This window comes from Salmo trutta, chromosome 35 (assembly GCF_901001165.1).
Source record: "Salmo trutta chromosome 35, fSalTru1.1, whole genome shotgun sequence".
NCBI lineage: Eukaryota > Metazoa > Chordata > Actinopteri > Salmoniformes > Salmonidae > Salmo > Salmo trutta.
The window spans coordinates 11,930,559-11,947,668 of NC_042991.1; the positions used below are offsets into that span (position 1 = coordinate 11,930,559).

Genomic DNA, 17,110 nt, shown 5'->3' on the forward strand with positions numbered 1-17,110 from the left:
GATGGCCAGTCTGCCCCTGGACAGATTGACATTGCTAATACCGATGCAAGAGGTTAGCAACCAACTAAAATTGCCTCACATCTGTGCATGAAAGTGTTGGAAGAGAATCAAATGTCCCAGTAAGGTAATTACATTTCTCCCAACTAGTGCCTTATACTGTATCTAAACATTCTAAGAGGCCACTCATTTTGAGGTATGTGTCCCCTCGCTCTCTGCTACAGATTGTCTCGAAGCGGAAGTTGCGCTATCTCGTTTTAAACTCATGATATACCATTGAGTAACTTATAGATTCCTCAAAAGCTTAGTAAAACAGTGGTACCCAATCAGAACCCCCAAATATGAGCTTGTCACTCATTTGTAAATGTAAAACACTGTCTAGCCTCCATGGCCATCCCTGTATCAATAGCTCTGTCCATGAGTTGAGTGGTTACATTTTCCAAGTCCCATCCCTCAGGTGTATACTAAATCAGTGGTGGGTGTGTTGCTGCTGTTCGAACTGCAGATTGCCTCATTAAGGTCGGCCGGGCTCTGACTGTCCCCTCGATGCTGGTCCTTCCCCTGCCCTTCACCCAGCTGAACAAAGGAGACACTAATTTGGGTGATTAGTCGGCGGGTCTGGTCAGGCAGAACACCTCCCTCACACACTGCCCGTCATACTGAGAACCTACCTCCTGCCCAGTCGACACACACAAAGTCACCTTGTCTTTAGTCTTATCGGTTTGACTGAGTGTTCCATCTCCTCCACTCATTACCAGGATGCTCCTACTATGGTCGTACCCTTTCCTTTAGCTTCCTAATGACACCCAGCCACTGGTACAGCTCTAGCTACTGCCACAGTCACAATTACTCCAAGGTCTTTCGTAGAAGGGACTCAAGGATAGTCTGTGCTTAAAAGTCACACTGTGACATTTGGGTTTTCTATCCAGTAAATGGGAGTTTATTATTGGGATATGTTTATATTGGATAAAAGTAGACTGAGGATCCTATGGCTTAGTTGATTTGAGATTGGTACTTCAAAACCAGAGTTTCTTGATTCCCCCATGGGCTAAATAGACAGAATATACAGTATGTGTAAACTGCATCCCCGTAGTCTGCTATATACAACCATATTAACTGATTATTAGACTATAGTGTATATAGCTGATCCCCATTGTACAGCTGTATCATTATAGCGAGCTACCCCACGTGCTCGCTAGGTGTTGGGTTGTCTCTACGATATGCTGAACACTGTATACTGTACAGTCTGTGTTAACTGCGGATCTCTGTTAAACGGCTACATTATCAAAGTATAATCTAGTTACTGCTGTATCGGTATAGCGTTTATAAAGAGCTACTCGTTACATAATACCCAACAGAATGATGGCATTTACAGCATTCTAAAGGTCAAACTCCATCACTGTAATCAGCACATCACACAATTAGACTCTTAGGCTGTACCCCAAATGACATCCTATTCCTTATTTAGTGTGCTGCTTTGGAGCAGGGTCCATAGGGCTTTTGGGATGTAGCCTTAGTCTTCTTTCTGAAGAGCGAGAACAAGATCAACACGTCTTCTAATCTGAATAGTTATCTTATTTTCAACTAAATGGCTTTGCAAGGGATCAATTGCCATCCTCTCTTTCAACGGTAAATAGATGTCCTTTGGGAGAGGAGCGTTGGTGATAATGAGAACTGAATACTACACTTGCAGGTTTATCAAATGTCTGTGTGACGATGAGAGGATGTAGAGCGATAGTTTTAAAGGAAGAGGAAAAAGGACACCGATTTTTAAAGGTTATTTCAGGCCCTGTGTGCAATGGACAAAGACTTCCTGATGATCGTCATCTTCCCACGTGCAAGAGTGCAGTGTCACGGTGACGCGAGCATGAGTAATGGCCCGACCAACTTTTGAATAAGGGATTTCATCTGTACCCTAAAATGCCTAGGAGGTCAGAGTACATTTTACATATCCAAAAACAACATTCTGTCTTATCACACCAAAATTCCCTTTCTTGGTAGTGAACATTAGGTCTGGCGTAGTCTTAAAGTATTCCACTGCTGTACTACAGTCAAGCTGAGTCTGCAAATGACATATGACAGGAACTATTTGGGGCCCATTTTCTCACACACAACTGCTGTGAATGTTGTGAATTAGATTAAGCTGAGGAATATTGAATGGCTGCCGAGCACTTCTTCCTCTGTCTGCCAACTCCGCAGCTTTCATTGATAATGCAATTTCATTTGTCATCACTGCTGCTGTTGCTTAGCGGAGGAAAAACCATGCTGATTTGACATATTTAATTCAACTGCTCTGACTAGCTAAGTGGAGGTGGATGCTGTGTGTGTGTGTGTGTGTGTGTGTGTGTGTGTGTGTGTGTGTGTGTGTGTGTGTGTGTGTGTGTGTGTGTGTGTGTGTGTGTGTGTGTGTGTGTGCGCGTGCGCGTGCGCGCGCGCGCGCGCGCATCTGTACAAGCACCCTAGCGTGTTTGCATTTGGGGGTGCACCCCCAGTACCCCCAACCTGAATTTACCTCTTTCAGGCAGCCCATGAAGTTGTTGCTGACGGGAGAACCAGGTAGATCAGCCGTACTAGGACTCCCACCCACGTAGAAGAAGTCATCAGACCCCAGCATGGTGTAGTCTTCCTGGGTATACCCTGTCGTGGTGAGGATCCCGTCCACGGAGATAGTCACCTGTTATAGGGGTAACACATACCAAAGCCAAACCATTACACTCTGAGGTAAAAACACTCTGTTCAATAGGATACATACACCTCTCTTCTTGGTCTGCTATGACTTGGTGTCTACAGATATCTGTTGCTTCTTACATTCAGTTAGGAATTCACTTGAGATCATCTGGGCTATTGGCTAGTAGCGTTGGTGCCTTGGAGCAATAGATTGGATTAGACTTCGTTTTGGGATCTTTTAATGGCTTTAGTCATAGGTAGGGTTCACAGGACAGGTAAAGAAAGTATGTCAGAGCAGAGGCATATTTTCTTTATCTTTGATGGGGTAAGAGAATGGGTTCTCGTTCGGTTTGGATAGTTCAGGTTGGGGGAGGGTTAGTAAAATGGACAAATTGCCAAGGACAACTTGCTTGTACTTGTCTTAGGTTTCAGGGTTCAATTTGTAACTACACAGTCACTAACACACACATACTCTCTGTGTCACACACACACACGCACTCTTATACACACACATGCATTATATAGGGAGAATTATCACACAACTTCACAAATGTGCAAACCAAAGTTAACAAAAACACAAAGTAAGTTGGACATGTAAGGGGTATAAATGATTTGATGATGTCATACAAAGCATAATCATGCCAATCGGGATACAGGGCTCATGCATCAATCAAGTCAAGGGGATTGGGAGGGACTAAAGTTAGCCACAACACATAGACACTACTGTCACCAGCATGCTACAAACACAACACACCGGGACGGGATGGGGGGATAGGACAGTGATAGTGAATGATAGGGGGAAAGTGAGTGAACATGTTAAAGTGTTAGTGGTTATGGGTGAGGAGGGTGAGAGGGTAAGGTCATATGATGTCACCGGTCAGGAGGTGAAAGGGCGTTGATGAGCGGTGGTGGGCATGCCATGTGCCAGACTGAGTGTGTTGGAAACAACTGTCAGAGCTCCAGCAAAAAAAGGGTCGCCATTTTGTCTCTGGGACGCCATTTTGTCTCTGGTGTTTTACAGTCTGGACTGCAGTTTGGCTGCTGCTAGTTGAAGAAGTCACTCTTCTTGTTTGGTTCGTGGCAGAGCTTCTGTCAGTTCTTGGCGACAGTACTCACCAAAAATGTGGAGGTTTTTATTTGGTGGAAAAACATATTTTTTATGTATCCCTGACAAAAGATCAAAAGTCAGATCTGGTGTTTCTTTTGAGACTCGTAGAACTTCTGCGAACTTCGTAGCGATGAGGAATATAATTTTTTTAAATAAAAAAGTAAAAACAGGAGTGAAAAAAGAGGAGAGGGGGAGGGAGGGGGTGTAGGGGGAGAGAGGTTGGGAGGCCAAGGACGGGGAGGATATTAAGAAGTGAAGAAAGCTGTTGGTAATACAAACCCATTTCCTCATTTTTTGATAAGAAGTGTCTAGGATGAAACTCAAAGTATAAAAAGAAAAAGAAGAGGGGGGGGGGGGAAGGGACACACGGCAAATCCAAAAAAAGACAATTAGAATGATATCTACCAGACAATGTAGTTTGTTTACCATAGCGTGTCCCATGCCTGATTGCTTTCCGGAAAAGGGGGAAGAAAGGAAATCAAAAGAATAGTGAACAAAACGGTTGTTAATAAGGAATGGGAAAACAAAATAAAACCAATTATGTAGGATGATAGTTAGTACATTAGTTAGTTGTTAGTTAGTTAGATAACGGTTAGTTAGTAAGTAAATAAAATGACTTAGTATTTCATGAATGGTAAGTGTTAGTCTAACAAAGTCTGTCTTCCCAAAGAGAGGGAGACTGACGGAAAAGGGAAAGAAAGATTGACAGAGAGGAAGTAGAGAGAGGTAGAGAGGAGGAAAAGAGGACCCTAGCTCAGCCTCTGGTCTCACTGGTAGCTAGTGGGCTACATCCTTTAAAAACCTGGTACCTGTTAGTGGCAGGAAATGAACACTTTACTTACTTGTCCACCTCTCTTCACCTCCATTCAAGGCTCCATTCTACTGGCTGAGAAAACTCCCTGCCCACTCCCTCTCCACACCACAAACAGTTCTCAGCTACTGTTCCTCTAACAGCGTTTTCACTCTTATAGTACAAGTATACACTGGGTGTACAAAACATTAAGAACACCTTCAGAATATTGAGTTGCCCTAATAACAGAATCAATTTGTCAGAGCATGGACTCTACAAGGTGTTGAAAGCGTTCCACAGGGATGCTGGCCCATGTCGACTCCAATGCTTCCCACAGTTGTGTCAAGTTGGCTGGATGTCCTTTGGTTGGTGGACCATTCTTGATACACACAGGTGCCTGGCATCTACTACCATACCTTGTTCAAAGTCACTTATATATGTTGTCTTGTGAATGGAACACGTACACAATCCATGTCTCAATTGTCTCAAGGCTTAAAAATGCTTCTTTAACCGGTCTCCTCTCCATCTACACTAATTAAAGTGGATTTAACAAGTGACATCAATAAGGGATCATAGCTTTCACCTGGCCAGTCTATGTCATGTAAAGAGAAGCTGTTCCTAATGTTTTGTACACTCAATGTATATTCCTGTAGTATATATTTAATACAGCCCTACTTTTTAAAGTTGAGTTGTACTTACTTCTTGTCCACCTCTCTTCACTTCCATTCAAGGCTCCATTCAACAGGCTGGAGTCCCAACTCCCACTACCACTCCCTCTCCACAAACAGCTACCAATTCTCTCACTGTTTCTCCTCTAGTGTGTACAGTTACCAGTACATATCCAGTGTAAGAACAATACATTCCCTGCTTCTTAAAGCTTAGTTAAGTAGTAATACTTGTATTAAGGTACAGTATCTGATACCAGTATTAGTGTACCATCCTTATGAACATAGGTATTGTAAACAAGATAAGCTGAGGAGCAACATAACAAACAAATTGACAATAGAGATCCTATCAGTGGCCATTTGAACATTATTTATACTATTTGAATAAGATGCTCCACTGATCTGAAACTTATTTCCAATTTGACATCGGTAGGCTAATGTCAGTCACACGAAGTCCCTGCATTTGTACTGAGTCGGATGTCTTCAACTCTGCCTTGTAGTTTCTGTATTATTACAGAGGAGTAGAATATCCTACAGAGTGGTTTGTAAAGGAAAGACAGTTTCTGAAGGCAACGAGATAGGGACCCAGCCTCTGATTGAAGGGTCCGCTTAGTGGAGAATAAAAGCAGAGAAGTATCAGATAAGTTTCAATGAAGGAAATAGGGAAGTCTTCAAGTTTAACATGAAGATAAGGAAGTGACAGAAACACAGAGCCACAGTGTCCGCTCAACCACTAAGCTATCAATCACTATGTCATCTGGGCTTCTTTTATTCACATAGTCACTGGCTGCTAGGAAGGCAAATAGAGGGGAAACACAATCTAACTGTACTGATGATAACTCAATACTACACTAAGTCAGAATGTCTCTCTCATAATATGTATCAACAGAACATTGTTGACAACTATCTGAATTGATTATTAGGGCACTTGGAAAAGGTGCTATAAAGATAAATAAACCTACTACGATACATCAATTCAAACAGAGGGAAAACACTAATCTTCCAACGTCTAACCTCAACGATTACTCAATATTCGAATTCATAATAGAAGTGTGGTTCCCGATGCAACATCCGTAACGACTATCAACTATGTTCAGCACATGGAGTACTTGGAAAAGCTTTCATGCACAAATAAAGCCAAGACACTTTTACCATTCAATTGATCTATTGCTACTAATCAATATCAGTCTTGAACCTACGTCACCTCAGTCTCCATGGTTACCTGTCTGAGGTTGCGTGTGACCTTGATGTCGTGCCAGCCGTTGTCGTTGAACTTCCCGTTGACGGGCTCCACGATGGCCTCGAAGGCCCCCGAGCCCAGGTTGATGACCAGGCTCACCGCTCCATCTTTTAGGGCCAGGTTGACGTAGTCAGCCGACTTCCCCGTGTGGAGTAAGAGACCGTTCCTCTGCCACGTCTTGAAGGACAGTGTGATCTCATCGCTGGAGGACTGGATGGGGTTCTGGGACAGATCGTAGCAGAAGTACTCCGAACCACGGAACGTTGCCACGTTCTCTTCTCTCGCTGGAGGTAGAAGAGAAACAGGATGGAAGTTTGTTTTACACGTAAAGCTCTTATCCAAAACGTTGAGAAGTGTAGGGTCTACGTCATTAACAGGGAAACATGTACTGTATGTCCCAGGTGGGAATCAAACGCACAACCCACAAAGAGATTATTGATGGACTCCATCCACATATCAGTGACACAAACAGGAAGCCCACTGTATAATCTATAATATTTGACCGTTAAAACATAATTATGATCCCTTCATACCCTGTAAGTATTGAATCATGTTAGAGGCAAAAAGAAATCATGACTTAATGACCAAGAAAAACACGAGAAGTAGGCTATGACATCACCTCCCATGAGAAGACAGGACAGATCAATCTAATCCAGTCGCCACAGTAATATATCTATGAGTCACCATATCAGCTATCCCATAATGTTCTCCTCATACTGGAACGCACGCATCATAAAAACCCAATACATGTGTCCCTCAGTCGAGGTCTCCACGCTAGCAGACTGCTTATGAGATCACAATGGTAACTGGCTACCTGCTAATGGTAGACATAAATCATGGCAGTCATATATCTGTTATATGGTTTAAAATCATTCCGCTGAAAGGAAGTATCTTCCTGTATGGGGCTTGTTGTAACACAGATGGAGTAATTTGAGACAGGTAAAGAGACAGAGAGGGAAGGACAGAGAGAGTGGGAGAGAAGGACAGGAAGAGAGAGAGGAGTCTCTCTGTATACAGTGTCCTTAAAGTATTCCGACTCCTTGACTTTTTCTACATTTTGTTACGTTACAGCCTTATTCTAAAATAGATTCAATTGTTGTTTTCCCTCAGCAATCTACACACAATACCCCATAATGACAAAGCGAAAACAGGTTTTTAGATTTTTTTGCAAATACCTCATTTACACAAGTATTCAGACCCTTTGCTATGCGACTCAAAATTGAGCTCAGGTGCATCCTGTTTCCATTGATCATAAATTGATTGGAGTACACTTGTGCTAAATTCAATTGATTGGACATTTGGAAAGGCACACACCTGTATATATACTGCTCAAAAAAATAAAGGGAACACTAAAATAACACATTCTAGATCTGAATGAATGAAATAATCTTATTAAATACTTTTTTCTTTACATAGTTGAATGTGCTGACAACAAAATCACACAAAAATAATCAATGGAAATCCAATTTATCAACCCATGGAGGTCTGGATTTGGTGTCACACTCAAAATTAAAATGGAAAACCACACTACAGGCTGATCCAACTTTGATGTAATGTCCTTAAAACAAGTCAAAATGAGGCTCAGTAGTGTGTGTGGCCTCCACGTGCCTGTATGACCTCCCTACAACGCCTGGGCATGCTCCTGATGAGGTGGCGGATGGTCTCCTGAGGGATCTCCTCCCAGACCTGGACTAAAGCATCCGCCAACTCCTGGACAGTCTGTGGTGCAACGTGGCGTTGGTGGATGGAGCGAGACATGATGTCCCAGATGTGCTCAATTGGATTCAGGTCTGGGGAACGGACGGGCCAGTCCATAGCATCAATGCCTTCCTCTTGCAGGAACTGCTGACACACTCCAGCCACATGAGGTCTAGCATTGTCTTGCATTAAGAGGAACCCAAGGCCAACCACACCAGCATATGTTCTCACAGGGGGTCTGAGGATCTCATCTCGGTACCTAATGGCAGTCAGGCTACCTCTGGCGAGCACATGGAGGGCTGTGCGGCCCCCCAAAGAAATGCCACCCCACACCATGACTGACCCACCGCCAAACCGGTCATGCTGGAGGATGTTGCAGGCAGCAGAACGTTCTCCATGGCGTCTCCAGACTCTGTCACATGTGCTCAGTGTGAACCTGCTTTCATCTGTGAAGAGCACAGGGCGCCAGTGGCGAATTTGCCAATCTTGGTGTTCTCTGGCAAATGCCAAACGTCCTGCACGGTGTTGGGCTGTAAGCACAACCCCCACCTGTGGACGTCGGGCCCTCATACCACCCTCATGGAGTCTGTTTCTGACCGTTTGAGCAGACACATGCACATTTGTGGCCTGCTGGAGGTCGTTTTGCAGGGCTCTGGCAGTGCTCCTCCTGCTCCTCCTTGCACAAAGGCGGAGGTAGCGGTCCTGCTGCTGGGTTGTTGCCCTCCTACGGCCTCCTCCACGTCTCCTGATGTACTGGCCTGTCTCCTGGTAGCGCCTCCATGCTCTGGACACTACACTGACAGACACAGCAAACCTTCTTGCCACAGCTCGCATTGATGTGCCATCCTGGATGAGCTGCACTACCTGAGCCACTTGTATGGGCTGTAGACTCCGTCTCATGCTACCACTAGAGTGAAAGCACCGCCAGCATTCAAAAGTGACCAAAACATCATCCAGGAAGCATAGGAACTGAGAAGTGGTCTGTGGTCCCCACCTGCAGAACCACTCCTTTATTGGGGGTGTCTTGCTAATTGCCTATAATTTCCACCTGTTGTCTATTCCATTTGCACAACAGCATGTGAAATTGATTGTCAATCAGTGTTGCTTCCTAAGTGGACAGTTTGATTTCACAGAAGTGTGATTGACTTGGAGTTACATTGTGTTGTTTAAGTGTTCCCTTTATTTTTTAGCAGTGTATAAGGTCCCACAGCTGACAGTGCATGCCAGAGCAAAAAGCAAGCCATGAGGTCTAAGGAATTGTCCGTAGAGCTCCGAGATTGGATTGTGTCAAGGCACAGATCTGGGGAAGGATACCAAAACATTTCTGCTGCATTGAAGGTCCCCAAGAACACAGTGACCTCCATCATTCTTAAATGGAAGAAGTTTGGAACCACCAAGACTCTTCCTAGAGCAATTGGGGGAGAAGGGCATTGGTCAGGGAGTTGACCAAGAACCCAATGGTCACTCTTACAGAGCTCCAGAGTTTGTCTGTGGGGATAGGAGAAACTTCCAGAAGGACAACCATCTCTGCAGCACTCCACCAATCAGGCCTTTATGGAAGAGTGGTCAGATTGAAGCCACTCTTCAGTAAAAGGCACATGACAGCCCGCTTGGAGTTTTCCAAAAGGCACCTAAAGGACTCTCAGACCATGAGGAAACAAGATTCTCTGGTCTAATGAAACCAAGATTGAACTCTTTGTTCTGAATGCCAAGTGTCATGTCTGGACGAAACCTGACACCATCCCTACGGTGAAGCATGGTGGTGGCAGCATCATACTGTGGGGATGTTTTTCATTGGCAGGGACTGGGAGACTAGTTAGGATCATGGGAAAGATGAACGGAGTAAAGTACAGAGAGATCCTTGATGAAAACCTGCTCCAGAGCGCTCAGGACCTCACACTGAGACAAAGGTTCACCATTCAACAGGACAGCGACCCTAAGCACACAGTCAAGACAATGCAGGAGTGGCTTCGGGATGAGTCTCTGAATGTCCTGAATGTCCAGAGCCCGGACTTGAACCCGATCGAACATCTCTGGAGAGACCTGAAAATATCTGTGCAGCGATGCTCCCCATCCAACCTCACAGAGCTTAAGAGGATCTGCAGAGAAGAATGGGAAAACTCCCCAATTCAGGTGTTCCAAGCTGATAGCGTCACACTCAAGAAGACTCGAGGCTGTAATTGCTGCCAAAAGTGCTTCAACAAAGTACTGATTAAAGGGTCTGAATACTTACGTAAATGTGATATATATAGTTTTTTAATTATACATTTGCAAAAATGTCGAAAACCCTTTTTTTTTATTTGTCATTATGGGGTATTGTGTGTAGATTGATGAGGGAAAAAACGATGTCATCCATTTTAGAATAAGGCTGTGACATAACAAAATGTGGAAAAAGTCAAGGGGTCTGAATACTTTCCAAATGCACTGTAAATACAAGTACTACTAGCTGTGTAATACATTACAACATTTTTGCTGTTTCTGACTTTAATTGCATTTCACATTGTCATTAAGCCAATCACAAGTTCCTGGTCTGAGGGCAGGAGAGGCGGTGAAACACAGATAGAAGGAAAGAGAGACTGCAGCTAGGTTTGGGTTTGTTTTCTGGCTGGACTACATGTAAACACAAGACAGCGTATTGTGGAGCCTGGAGGGAGAGAGGGAGAGAGAAAGAGAGCGAGAGAGGCAGAACGAGGAAGAAAGGCAGAGGGAAATGATGGAACAAGAGAGAGAGAGAGCATGAGGGAGAAAAAGAGAGAAATGAAGAGAGAGTCAGTTGTTTGGGATGATTCAGTTCAGAGAGTAATTTCCCCCTTGGCGTAAAACACTGGGCACAGCACAGAGACAGAAACATAGACAAGACGAGAGTCTGGAGGACAACACAACTCTTCCTTCCTCTCCTCTGAAAGCCTTTTTCAATGTACTGCCCTGTTGGTCAGAATGAACACGCACGGACACACGTTATTCCCTGTGAGACAGAACGAGTGCTGCAGATTACATCCAGTCAAAATCCAAACCTAATCTCTCTCTCTGTTCACTTCACTGATTTACTGGGTGCTTTTTCATCTGGCAGATTGTTTCCACATTCATCATCGGAAGAACCGTCAGATAAGACACTGTACAGACAAACAATAACGCATCATCAAAGATAGAAATAATACACTGAAAATATACACTGAAATAATACACTGAAATAATACACCGAAATAATACAGTGAAATAATACACCGAAATAATACACCGAAATAATACACTGAAATAATACACCCGAATAATACACTGACAAATATTTGACTTTAGGGGGAGGAAATGGAACTGAAAATAGCTTGCAGGCAGGAAGATCTACTCTGTCGTCTGTAGAGAACAGTGTACGCAGTACATATACTAACTAATTCAGAATATTAACACATTTCCAGAGGGTGCATCGTACACCTTCAGTGGATGAATGTCACTTGACATTATCTATAAATAAATGAAACACTTTTTAGCAATCATTTATGAATATGTTTCAATCCCTGATGCACTTCTATGTTATCCCTGTGTGTACTTAGAGCGTTTCATATCTATCTGGGGTGCCTTTCAGCTTTAAACTCAAACCTTAGACAATGACGGCATACTACAGTATAGTCCTTACTACCACAGCCATAGATAAATATAGCTTTCTTTCAGTCGATTACTTGGCGTCACCATAAGGGAACAATATGCCTCCAAAGCGTGTAACCTAGTTCCCATATTGTGATGCCTTGTTCCCTCCTTCACAGAACCAAGGTCACGAAAGTCACCTGGACATTAACCAATTTGAGAAACCAAAAACGATTATTTCTCTGTTTCTTTCCAATCTACTCCTGGCAACTCAGGAAGTGACACACAGTCTGTGTTCCAAATAGCACTGTATTCCCTATATAGTGCACTACATTTGAGCAGGGCTCTGATCAAAAGTAGGACACTATAAAGGGAACAGGAAGTGACACAGACTGTGTTCCAAATAGCATTGTATTCCCTATATAGTGCACTACATTTGAGCAGGGCTCTGGTCAAAAGTAGGGCACTATAAAGGGAACAGGGTGCCATTTGGGACACAGACACAGTCTAACAACCAGAAACCTTATGTAAGCAGTAGCGGTACCGGTATGATAAATAGAAACCCCGTTACTTTATTCAGCAGTAGACTACACTGGTGTTTTCCCAGATAACACCCCTGACACCTAATCCTGTCTGATCTCACCTGACGCCCAGGTGCAAGGGGTCATCACCATAGCAACCCTAGACCTTCCCATAGCAACCCTAGAACCCTCCCAAACATTCTAATCAGGTGACAGGTTCCTTGTCTTGGTATCACCTATCAGACGTCACTCAGGTTAGGATGTCTGCAGACATTGGGTAACTTACAATTAGCTTAACGTATGTCTGTAGCCAGTGGGATTTTGGTAATTTAGGCTACTAATATTAGCTACTTGTACATCAGCATTCTAAGGAGCTTGATTTATTCACACTGTAGGCTATTCACTATGTTGTGGGATGTCTGCATGTAGCCTAGCGTCATTACACACAGTACAACTATGATGTTACTAGGAGAGTGCAATGTATGCTACAATACTAACATTACAATAGATCATTACTGTCAACAATTCCAAATCCTTAAATGTTTTAATTTAAAAAAATCTCACTTTGGTGCATGTCATCAACATCAACTACAAGGCATGAATGTAGAGCGCTGCAGGAAATCCCAGTAGGAAATGTATTGAACGGTCAGACTTGGTCTTGGTCTATGGAATATAGTATTGATCTCTGCTCTCCTGGTCATTTTGTCTTTTTTCAAATCGTCATTAATATTCCATCTCCGTATGGCTGCAAGCCGGGGGGAGGTGTGTGTGTGTGTGTCTGTGTGTCTGTGTGTGTGTTAGTGATTTACGGTTGATCCGACAATGTGGTGCGGAGGCTCCGTACAGAGGATGTGACGCAATTGCTGTGCGCCTCCCAAATGTTGTAACAATACGGAGGGCTCCAACATCTCAGAAGAGGTAAGGTCTTTTCGTTTAGCCAGTTGCTCGTAATTAGCAGGCTGGCTATAGAGATTAGCTCTGAATCACTACGAGTGATACGCTTTACATACCATGTACATTTCAGTCATTTAGCAGATGATCTTATCAAGAGTGACTTACAGGAGCAATTAGGGTTAAGTGCCTTGCTCAAGGGCACATTGACAGATGCTTCACCTAGTTGGCTCGGGGATTTAAACTATCGACCTTTCGGTTACTGGCCCAACGCCCTTAACCTGCTAGGACACACTTCGCTCTGCTCTGCTCCCCGAAGCTCAAGAAGTATGACTGTTCTGACTTCCGCAGAGACCGCATCACCGGATGCTGCATGGCCACTGCAGAGGCTGGATTGACCATAAACATTGGTTTGTGTGTAAGGGGTTTTCAACATCCAGTGGAACTAATTAGCTCCTTCATTTCCATGTCCCCCCCCCCATCTCCTCTCTCCACTCCTCCTTCTCCCTCTGCCGGTACCTATCCCCTCTTCTAGCTGCTTCATTTCAATGTCCCTGCCTCCCCCATTCTCCCCCCTCTCTCTCCTTTCCACTCTCCCACCATCCTCCTACCCCAGACGCACCACCAAGCAGTCTGAACCCGGCCACCAGTCTAACCCGGTGGACCTTCCCATGGGGAATGCTTTGACCCTGCTGAGACACCGTTTGTGACCTTTTAAAAATCAGGGCCATGGTATTAAACCTCCATCATTATCAGAGACTGTGGAGAGAGACAGAGTGTGTGTGTGTGTGTGTGTGTGTGTGTGTGTGTGTGTGTGTGTGTGTGTGTGTGTGTGTGTGTTTGTGTGTGTGTGTGTGTGTGTGTGTGTGTGTGTGTGTGTGTGTGTGTGTGTGTGTGTGTGTGAGAGAGAGAGATAGGTAGGTAGGGAGAAAGAGAGAGTGAGGGAGACAGATAGAAAGACAGAGAAAGTAGCAGAGGGTTAGAAAGAGAGAACGAGAGAGAGAGAAAGAGAGAGAGAAGGGGAAAGGGAAAGGGAGAGCGAGAAAGAGAGGAGAGGAGAGGCTGAATCTGTCAAGCTAAATAAGCTCACCCAGCACCCGACTAGATGAGTTCAGTCAGTTCAGCTTAGTGATGTGACTGTATGTAGTGTGTTTGGTAAAGCCTGATGTCTCCACCAGCTGTAGTGCTGCCAAATGTGTTCGTTTCACTGCACTGGGGATCCCGGGTTTGTTAGCGATGTGTTAGAGGCTATCTCTTTCTGCAGCCAACATATGCATGCACGTACGCACACACAAACGAGCTGGCAGAAAATGTAAGTTCCAAAGTATAGTGCTAAATTCTGTTGTTAGACAATAATGAGGAGCCCAGGACAAGAATGGAAGATGGCCGGAGGACTGCTATCTTCCCACACAGTGACAATAGGATCTGGCTCCAGCAGATACCTTCTCACGCCACAGATGCTGTGAGATATGCGAGCTCAGACAGGATGTCGAATCGTGCCAGAGAGATTGGTGCGTTACCGCCACCAACAGCACGGGTGGTGAAATTACATTTAGAGTTAAAAGCTAGGTAATAGCGAGTGTGTACTAGCTAGCTAGTGTGTAATAGGGAAAAGGCTATAAGGACACGCCTGATGCCCAAACCGATATTTCATTTCAGAACTTTTAGGGCTAGGTTAGGGCTAGGTTAAGGTAAGAGTCCGTTTTAAATTTTGGCTAGTCGGTTTAAGCGTCAGCTGTGTCCTTATAGTCTCACCAGTGTACGAGCTAAATGCACAAGCAACAGTGGTTAACATAACGCCCCGGACCAGAGCTAGTGCGCCAACTGGTATGTGCGTAGCACACTGATGCCCTGGAACAAAGCTACTGACTCACGCGATACACCAGACCATCAAACGTCTACAGGCTGAGCAATTACCATTTCAGATGCAAAAATACCATCTGAGACGCACGCGCAAACGCTTCGAAGTGCTACACTTCTTCTCTCGCAAAATCTTTTTCTCTCGCTACGGCTCTTCACATCACCTCCGGGGGAGAAGAGAGGAGGGGAGAGACAGGCAGTATTAGTCTGGTGGTGAAGAGCTGTGAGGGGGATTCACTCTGCTCTGCCCCCTCTGGTCTCTCTGACTCTTTCATCTCAGGCCTTACTTAAATAAACCCTTACTTTACTAGATAACACCTAGCTGACTGTCTGGGAAAAGACACACACACACGTAAATGCACACCCAAACTTAAAAACCCTGTTGAGACATCAGTTTGATATTACTTTAACATAGTCCACATAACCAGTGCTGCCTGCTGAGGATGCATTTTAAACGTCCTCCGTATTCAGTTCTCTGATTGGCTATCAGATTGATGTCAATTCTGAGACTTAACGCTGTCATGATTTCGCTCAGCGGGAGTTATCAGGGGCTCAGTAAGCCTCCCTATTGGTTGGTGGCACGCCCACTAAGACTCTCTATTGGCTGGTGGCTCTGGAGGCTTTGTGGGGTGAGTGATGGTACTTTACAGTGACAGCAGGGGGTAAAGAGGAGGGGATGGCAGGTATGGAAGGAGGGAGGGAGGGAGAGAGGGGCAGATGTTTGGGGGATGGGGAGGCATGAGGTTAGATCCCATAAAGTGAGGCAATGGCGCGGAGCGCATGCTGGAGCAGAGGCGTGAGGGAAAGAAAACGAGAGGGGGGGAGAAGACAGAAGATAGAGAAAGGGGTTTATTTCCTAATGGCTACTTATGCAGGGCCATTAGCAATGATGGTGGCGGCCAATGTTTATAAGCTGGAGGGGTTGAATGAAGGATGAGGGAAGGATCAGGACACCTCTGGATCACCTTTTACACATCCTTCAGATAACACAAAGGGTTAGAGGCACTGGCAGGGATAGAGGGATGAAAGAGGAGTGATAGAGGTGTAGTGGAGAAAGAGAGAGAAAGAACCTACTCACAACACCCACAAAACAAAGCAGCACCCCCAACAAGGTGGAGAGAGACGGCTGTCTGAGAGAGCTGGCTGCACTCCAGACTGAGAGAGAAAAACACACAGCCCAGCTAACAGTACTGAAGGAGGAGAGAAAGGAACATGGCCCAGCTAACAGTACTGAAGGAGGAGAGAAAGGAACATGGCCCAGCTAACAGTACTGAAGGAGGAGAGAAAGGAACATGGCTCAGCTAACAGTACTGAAGGAGGAGAGAAAGGAACATGGCCCAGCTAACAGTACTGAAGGAGGAGAGAAAGGAACATGGCTCAGCTAACAGTACTGAAGGAGTAGAGAAAGGAACATGGCCCAGCTAACAGTACTGAAGGAGGAGAGAAAGGAACATGGCTCAGCTAACAGTACTGAAGGAGGAGAGAAAGGAACATGGCTCAGCTAACAGTACTGAAGGAGGAGAGAGAGGAACATGGCCCAGCTAACAGTACTGAAGGAGGAGAGAAAGGAACATGGCCCAGCTAACAGTACTGAAGGAGGAGAGATAGGAACATGGCTCAGCTAACAGTACTGAAGGAGGAGAGAAAGGAACATGGCTCAGCTAACAGTACTGAAGGAGGAGAGAAAGGAACATGGCTCAGCTAACAGTACTGAAGGAGGAGAGAAAGGAACATTGCCCAGCTAACAGTACTGAAGGAGGAGAGAAAGGAACATGGCTCAGCTAACAGTACTGAAGGAGGAGGGAGAGGAACATGGCTCAGCTAACAGTACTGAAGGAGGAGAGAAAGGAACATGGCTCAGCTAACAGTACTGAAGGAGGAGAGAGAGGAACATGGCCCAGCTAACAGTACTGAAGGAGGAGAGAGGAACATGGCTCAGCTAACAGTACTGAAGGAGGAGAGAGAGGAACATGGCTCAGCTAACAGTACTGAAGGAGGAGGGAGAGGAACATGGCTCAGCTAACAGTACTGAAGGAGGAGAGAGAGGAACATGGCTCAGCCAACAGTACTGAAGGAGGAGGGAGAGGAACATGG

The 17,110-nt window shown here is 44.9% G+C and overlaps 1 protein-coding gene across 15 annotated transcripts in view; it reads right to left on the bottom strand.

Moving 5' to 3' along the window:
- LOC115174620 (neurexin-3b) overlaps positions 1–6,748 on the bottom strand; it is a 343,543-nt gene extending 336,795 nt beyond the window's left edge. For 8 of the 15 annotated variants that reach the window (XM_029733333.1, XM_029733328.1, XM_029733332.1 and 5 more), the window contains exons 1-3: positions 6,450–6,521; positions 4,199–4,222; positions 2,510–2,671 (exon numbers count right to left, since the gene is read on the bottom strand). In XM_029733333.1, the coding sequence (XP_029589193.1) occupies positions 2,510–2,671; positions 4,199–4,213 (177 nt within the window). In that variant the 5' untranslated portion in view covers positions 4,214–4,222; positions 6,450–6,521. Of the gene's footprint in view, positions 1–2,509; positions 2,672–4,198; positions 4,223–6,449 lie in introns of all 15 variants that reach the window. The other 7 variants (XM_029733338.1, XM_029733339.1, XM_029733330.1 and 4 more) reach the window with 2 other exon arrangements.
- Between the last annotated feature and the right edge of the window lie 10,362 nt (positions 6,749–17,110).